This window comes from Poecilia latipinna, unplaced genomic scaffold, assembly GCF_001443285.1.
Source record: "Poecilia latipinna isolate Pla-1442-1.1 unplaced genomic scaffold, P_latipinna-1.0 Scaffold960, whole genome shotgun sequence".
In the NCBI taxonomy this organism is placed as follows: domain Eukaryota; kingdom Metazoa; phylum Chordata; class Actinopteri; order Cyprinodontiformes; family Poeciliidae; genus Poecilia; species Poecilia latipinna.
The window spans coordinates 294,667-302,673 of NW_015113576.1; the positions used below are offsets into that span (position 1 = coordinate 294,667).

Below are 8,007 nucleotides of genomic sequence, written 5' to 3' on the forward strand. Positions count from 1 at the left end.
AATACTGAACTTTTTCATGATATAATTTTTTTTAGATGTACCTGTACATGTATCTGAACATTCCTATAAAAGATGCATTTGTTTATCAACTTCAGGAAGGCCTGTGAATCATTCAGGAAAAAAAAAAAAAAAAAAAAAAAAAAGCACCTAGCTCAGAGTCTGGACTGCTGGTTCTGTCTACATGTCACAGAATACTTTCTAAATGTCTCTAGAGTGCTTCTATTTTGACCCATTTGGAAAATAAACTCTTTAAATTTCAATAATTAAATCTATTAAAATACACCTGAAAACTAGGCATAAATTAAGATTTTTTTTTTTTGCTTAATACAATCCTTACACTCTAAATCATTAACTTTGCTAAATTACTCATTACCAGCAACCAACTGGCTATGTGAGGTTGTGTGAGAGGTCAGAAACAATGTAGGTTCATTGAGGGACAAACTGTCCCTCAATGAACCAAGTAGCAAGTCAAAGTTTGCCTACAGTCAACAAAAGGAGATCAAACCTGTCAACTTTTCTTTTCAGCTTTGCGAGGATGGTCATGTTTGGTTACCTGGTCTTTGCCATCTCTGTCTATGTACTGAAAATCCTTCAGGGTCTGGACTGCATAAATGTTTTCCCGACACTGTTGAGCTACGCGCTCTGAGCCTGTCTTGATCAGATACTCCATAAGAGTCATAGCCTGATAAAGGGAAAAAAGCATAAAGACAAAAAGGTAACAGAAAAAAAGATGCTTCATGTCCCAAAAAATAATCACATTTACAAACACCAGTGATAAAGTTAAAAAGGGAATGAACGGTCAAAATTTATATACAAAACTGAACTTACAATCTCAACTCTGCTATCACTTTGTCTTATAAAATAGCAAAACCTGTGATTATTGTAACTGTTGTCTTGCACTTGCTGTGGCATTTTCTCCAATCCTAAAACAAATAACTATCGACCAGTAAGGCAGGTACATTTGAATGCTGCTCGCATGCGTTCTTATTAGAAATCAGAACCAGATCAAATGACGACCAACAGGTCAAATCTTTGGAAAAGTAAGCAATCAGATGTTGGCCTCTAGTTTTTGACTGGTGAATCTCTAAATGGTGATTTCAGATGATTACCATCTTCAACATGACGTTGCATACCTTGTATACATGTCTCCAGTTCTTTCCATGGTCATTCAGTCGTTTCCACACCATGCTCATGATTTCTGAGAAGGCCACAACATTGTAGGTCAGATCTGCTATCTCTGACATAAGAGAGCTGCTGGGGCCCCATGGGTCATTGGATGTTGCCTCTCTAACCTGGATAACAGCACAGGAGGGGATAAAATAGAGGACTTGAATAGAGGATTTAAATTGTCCTCTATTCAAGGTCTGTGTGATTGCATAAATGTCTAATGCACACAAAATAACGAATGCAGGATAGCCTTCAACTGCAGGGAAAAAAACAAAAAGAAAATCCAGATAAAGCGGAAAAATGTAACCTTGATTTCAGCCTCTGAATAGTTGTGGACGATGTTCTTTACTTGTCGCCGCAGCGAAGAGGTCGACATGGCAACTGTCTAGCCACAGACTTCAGTATCAATCTGCACATAAAGATATGCAAGATTTAAAAGATTAAAGATGATAAGGCAACATATTTTTAAATTATATCCAACAGCAAAAAGGAAGAAGAGAGAAACTGATCGTCGAAATATGTAGGAGAGAGAAAGATTGGCAGATCTTAAAACGTACATAATCCAAGACATTTGTATGAAAATTTGTCTTCAACAGAACAAAAGACCACATACATCTGTTTCTCAAGAAGTGAAGTGAAGAAAGGGTTTCCCTCTTTGTAAACTTCTGTTTCTCAACCTTGGCCACCACTCATTCATGGAGCGTTTTGTCTCAGTTTATCTTTTTCTTCCCGTGACGACATTGGGCCTGAAAACCACAGATGATGGACGACGGAAACTGCAGGAAAATAAAAATGAAAACTGAAGTGAAGTGAAGAAAAGATATGCAGCACAAACAGGGAAGATCTTATGTCATAACTAACTTTAAATAACCGTTATAGAATACAAAGCGCATATTCATCTTGAGAACATCACATGATTTGTTCCTGACCCACACATGGTCAACAGAGAAAGAAAGATTTCTTCATTTAGTTAAAATATTCTGCTCCAGAGGAGGAGATAAATTTTCCCTAATTGTCAGTAATAAAAAAAAAAACAGTCAATTCACAATTCTTAAAAAGAAGTGGAAACTAAAATGAAGAAAAACCTAACATTTGTTGGAGCATTGCCTTGCAGAATGAACTGAAATTTTAACTATTTCAAGAAATACATAACATTAACCAATTGTTATTTCTAGTTTTGTCTCAGAAAGCATCAACATTTTACCATGAAAGTCAACGCAAAAGAATCAACACATTTCACTGAAATCTCTAAAACAGAGTCCAAATGCTTCTTGTAGATTATTATTATGAATTTGTTCACACTTCTGTTTACCACCAACGCCTATTGATGCAAGTACTACACATACCATACACAGAGATCCAATTTTAGAACCTTTAATAGAACCCAGGTTATAGATAGCCAATATAGATACACAACAAAGTATGAAGAATAAATTAATAAGCAATGTGCTACAGCTACTAAAAATGAAATGCTAAAACACATAATCAATAACGCAAATGCCTAAATTTAGATCTACTGTTTGCACTATTTGCAAACTAAGTTTAAAAGGCAGTTTAAGATCAATTTGACAGATAAAACACAACGATTTTCTTAAAAGTAAATGCAGATAAATTTAAGATGTAAGCGATAAGTACCTAGAGGTGTACTGGTACATGAAAGTACAAGTACAAAACATTGTGTGCCTCAGTCAGTTTGATAATTATCTGAACTTTGAACTCTGCAACCAACCTATTTGTTTAACTCCAGGTAATAATACCCCTTATCACTACATTCCCTGCAAATGACCAGAAACCCATGAGCTTTCAGCAACAGAGCACATTTAGCTAGATAAATGGATTATATGCGTTTGTTGCCCTAAAATAAGCCTAATATGTTCATAATAGAATGATGTTAAAGTGTTCAGAATTGTTTTAAAGGATTTACATTTTGAAAACAGATGTCAGTCACTACACTACACAGAAAAACCGAGTGGTGAAATTATTTTCTGGTCCACTTTATTTGCCTAACAGACTATCTTGCAAAATCGCTCAAACCCCTTGAACGTCACATTACAAGTACAAGCTTTGATGGATTATATTGGGAAGGGAAGTGAAAACGACGATATACGGGTTGCACAAACAAAAATCTTTAAAGTGCGGTGTACATTCATTCTGTCCATTCTTCTTTGCAAAAGAGTTCAGGCCAATTCGGACTGGAAATGGATCATCTGTGAAAGCTCATTTCAAGCCCTGGTTTAGATTCTGAACTGGATTTAAATCTGGACTTTGACTGGGTCATTAGGCTTCTATCATAGCTCGAGCTGAATGTTTAGTGCTGCCGTCTTGCAGGAAGGTGAACCCTGCCCTGGTCTCAAGCCTTTCCAGCTTCTAACAGCTGTTTAGCTCCACCCACCTCCCCTTGAACTGACCAGGATCTTATTCCTGCAGAAGACGATGCTTCCCACAGTATGACAGTGCCACCAGCATGTCCAGTCTTATTTTTATTTTTTTTTGTCACACACAGTGTTTTGCACGTAAACCAAAAAGGTCAAGTTACCCTGGGCTTCTTATCTGATTTTTCTGAATTTTCTCTCCTTGTCCAGTCTGTCGTACTTTTTGTAGGTGGACATGCCTTGGTAAGTTTGCAGCGGTGTCGCAGTCTTTCCTCTTTTAGAAATGGACCAAAACTTGCTCTTTGCCATGTTCAAAGGTCGTTGTATTGTTTTATAACCTAACCCAGTTTAAATAGTCTCCACATCTTAATCCCCGACTTATCTGGAGTGACCTTTGTCTTCATGATGCCATTCAATCACTAATGTTCTCAAACAAAAATCTGAAGCCTCCGCAGAACAGCTTTATTCATATTCAGAGTAAAATACATCGAGCTCCATTTACAACAAGGTAACTTTTCAAGGCAACCAGTTATTCTGGATTTCATTTAGGGGTATAACAACAAATGGGACCCTTGAGATCTAACCTTTGGACACCACTGTTCTAGACTGGATGCTAAATTGATGTCAGACTCTAAGTTGGACACAAACATCATGGCCTTATCTTAATGGCACCAAATGAATGACATCTGCAGCATAATTGTTCGATCCCACACCAACTTCTGAACATCGCACGCACGATATTGCTAACAGAGCAGGCTAAGCACTTGTTGCTGACCGGATGCATCATTTCACTGCCACAATCTGCAGTTTCTCACGAAACAGAAAGCTTATGGCCAAAAAGTAGCAAAACGATGCAAGAAACCAAAGACTTTCTAAAAACTCCCTTACAGTGTTCATTCCCCTGACAACGCATTCAGATTTTTACTAATGTTTTTCAAAGTGCTGTGAAAATATATATACTGTGCTCAGCTGCTCTCTCAACTCCCTTCAAACTAGTAATTTAATGAACATCTTCCTATAATTATGCAGCTAAGCATTGCCAGGTAACCAAGGCACAAGGATGTTCTTTATATTCCTTCATGTTCTAGGAAAACCTTGTTATTCTGCTGCACTTTGACACAACTACACATGCAGAGTAGTTTCTACAAAATGTTCACTGAAACAGATAGAGAGAGGATGTATAGACTAAACTGCTTTCTCAAACAAGACCTGATATTCTTTGGAGTTGGTTTATAAGTTAATGAGACGCTTGACTTTTGAGGTCAGGAAATATCAAATCTGATACAAAACAACCCCCTTTACTTGGTTCAAACAAGGTTTTGGCAAGTTAAAACAATGTCATACAGAACAAGACATTAATATTTAAAGTTACACACAAAACCACTGTTGCAAAAATCAGTGAAGCTCTATAACAAAGTTCATCTTACACAGAATAATCTACGATAAGAGACATAACATATCCTTTGTGTCCCAGTCAGACGTCAGCACTGTCCCTGACACCTTGAGTAACTATCAGGTTACATTGACAATAGTCAAATACTGCTGCTCCCAACTAGAGCAATGCACACATCTTCATCTCACAGCTAAGTCTTTATTCTGATATTACATGGCAGGGAAAAGTTCTGTATTTCAAAGAAAACAGTAGATATTGCCCCCATACTCTGCATTCAGGCACAGCAAACCTCTTCCTCACTTATTTTAGCTTTCTTTAGCTCATACTTTTACCTTCAGGTAGACTGTGGTTCTTGAATCTAGTGACGTTACAGAGAAGCAGCTTCGTGGTAACCTGATGTTGACTTTTTACAACATTAAATATCACAAATATTGACAGAAAACTTTAGCTGTTAATTTCACGCCAAGTTGTTATGTAAATGAGGCTCCTGTACATTTCCAAACTTAATGTAGACTAAACTCAGGATTACTCAGCCGCCTGTACTTAATTTAGTCCATCATTGTTATGTTTTATTTATTGCCATAGAGTTACTATTTCAGACAAAGTAGCCTAACACTTAAAGAAATGCACATGCTTCCAAAACAACCCTGTAAAACAGAGAAGCAACAAAGAGGAAATTCACCGCCAGTGCTACATTTAGTACATCACAACTCCTTTGCCTTCTCTTTATACTCCTTTATAAATGGAGAAGGTAACAATTAAAAAAACTTGATGTGTGCTTAGTTATGGTTTAAAACCATAACTTTGTTGCAACCATCACACCTTCATTAACAAGAAACTAAAAATGCTGTGACACCATGTTGAGTCTGTTGACTGTTTCACAATGTCCAGAGTGAAAATCACTGCTTGTTGCAGCTATTGATTTTTGAAAAGTAAATTTTTTTAACCATTTGAAAAACTGCAAGATAAAAAGCATCTGCTTTTACAACTACCATCTTTTTTATTATTATTATTATTATTTCCTGAACATAATTAGCCTAAAGCCCATTAGGCATGTCTGTGAGCAACTATGTGTTGCTGTCTAGACTGTAAAAGCAGAAAACAACACAAACTACCCTCTAACTATACAGCTATAGTATATCAGTCATGCATTTTTTTAAATAACAGACACTGCCAAGTGTTATAAGGTTCACTAAGATGGCAACGGAGAGGTGACTATTGTTAACCGCACATGTGCAGACCTGACCTGGTGGGCAGGTCTGTCAGTCAGTGGTCTTTTACAGCCTAACAAAACTGGACAGAGGTTCATTTTCAGACTTCTGCAGAGGTAGATAAGATTGGTGGATAACATAATACTGTTGCACCCCTAACGATTAGTCATGTCTGAAAATATGATTAAATGCAGAGGCTATGCAGTTAAGCGCTAAAAAATACACTTCCAATGTAAGTGGTGTCCTGAAGACACATATTTTAAAATGGGTATGTTTTTTAAAAGCAGTATTTGTGTGACATGCAGTCACAACCACACAGTTACCTAGAAAAGATTGCAAAGAAGTTGTTGTCACAATAAGAATTATGATAACAATACATGTTGCACATCCCTAATGACTACATGACATTAGGAAAGAATGCGGTTGCTTAATTTTGTTAATTGGTTAATTAATTTAATATTATTGTGATAATTAAAGTGTGAATGCCTGTTGGCTTTCGGTTCACTGCAAAGACAGATTGTGAGTAGCTTATGTAGACATCTGGTAAAAAAAAAATTATAACATGAATTCCATCTTCACATAATTTGATATTTGAATTGAATAAAAAAAAAATAGTTTCATGGCAATATATTATCCTAATGAGAAAACACCTCAATGCTTCTATGAAATATTATCAAATATATTCTTTCCATGCAGAACATAAAATAAAGGTAATTAACAATTGTCAGAGATGCACCAATATGGCTTTTACTGGCCGGTAGCGATTAATAATTTTTTAAAAACCTTCCAACAACTGGTCAGAACTAGGGCTGCAAAAATGAAACGTATATTATTATAGCTGACTATTATTTTGTCAATTTTGATAATGTTTTTTTTACTCAATTATTTTTCCCATCACTCCAGTATCCCCCACAACACTCTATGAAGCTTCAACATCAAGTTCTAAAAATATCTACACCAGACATGTGAACATAAAATACAATTCAAGCCCATCAAAGTGGCTGAATAAGCGCAGTTTGAACATGGCACATATAATCTTGTAGCCAACCAAATATGGCAACTAATAAGTCCTCTGTGGTTGGGACACATCATACAATGAAACTGAAATGTGATTGACATTTAATTCATTGTGCTGGTCTAGTCAAAACAATCCATCTTGTGTTTTGACAAACTGTAACCCTGAATTGATATAGAAGAATAAACACAGTGAAGTACACATTTATAGCAAAAACTGTAGTTTCTGTTTACTTTTTGACTTCATTATTATGTCAAAAACAATGAAGTCCAGGCTTTTCATATAAAATAAAGATGCAAAACAAACCAAAACAAATAAATAAGTAAAAGCCTTAAATTAAAGTACTAAAGCAGAACTATGCAAATATTTACACACAAGACTGTAGTCTTCAAAATCACATTAAGGTACTTCTAATATTATTCATCTTTGTAAGGAAAGAACTCCTTTTTTCAAGTCAGCTATAATAATATACGTTTCATTTTTGCAGCCCTAGTTCTGACCAGTTGTTGGAAGGTTTTTAAAAAATTATTAATCGCTACCGGCCAGTAAAAGCCATATTGGTGCGTCTCTGACAATTGTTAATTACCTTTGTTAATTACAAACTTATCCTTGCAGGTACACAGGACAAACAACCATGGCAGCACACACCAATGGACTGTGGGACTGGAGTACATGGAGAGAAGAAAGACATCTCAGGACTTGAACCCAGAATCTTCTTGCTTCAAGGTAACAACGCTACCAACCAATCTTATAAAAATTGTTGGTCCCCATCATCCTATAACACGGTCCAAGCTGTCCCTTGGGATATCAATATCAACCAAGTTGAAACTGCAACTGCAATTACAATAA

At 36.2% G+C, this 8,007-nt stretch overlaps 1 protein-coding gene across 5 annotated transcripts in view; it reads right to left on the reverse strand.

The window, feature by feature from the left end:
• Positions 1 to 8,007, reverse strand: part of epn1a (epsin 1a) — a 26,162-nt gene that overhangs the window by 12,406 nt on the left and 5,749 nt on the right. For all 5 annotated transcript variants that reach the window (XM_015049807.1, XM_015049806.1, XM_015049805.1 and 2 more), the window contains exons 2-5: positions 1,781 to 1,943; positions 1,475 to 1,576; positions 1,134 to 1,292; positions 554 to 682 (exon numbers count right to left, since the gene is read on the reverse strand). In XM_015049807.1, the coding sequence (XP_014905293.1) occupies positions 554 to 682; positions 1,134 to 1,292; positions 1,475 to 1,543 (357 nt within the window). In that variant the 5' untranslated portion in view covers positions 1,544 to 1,576; positions 1,781 to 1,943. The remainder of the gene's footprint in view (positions 1 to 553; positions 683 to 1,133; positions 1,293 to 1,474; positions 1,577 to 1,780; positions 1,944 to 8,007) is intronic.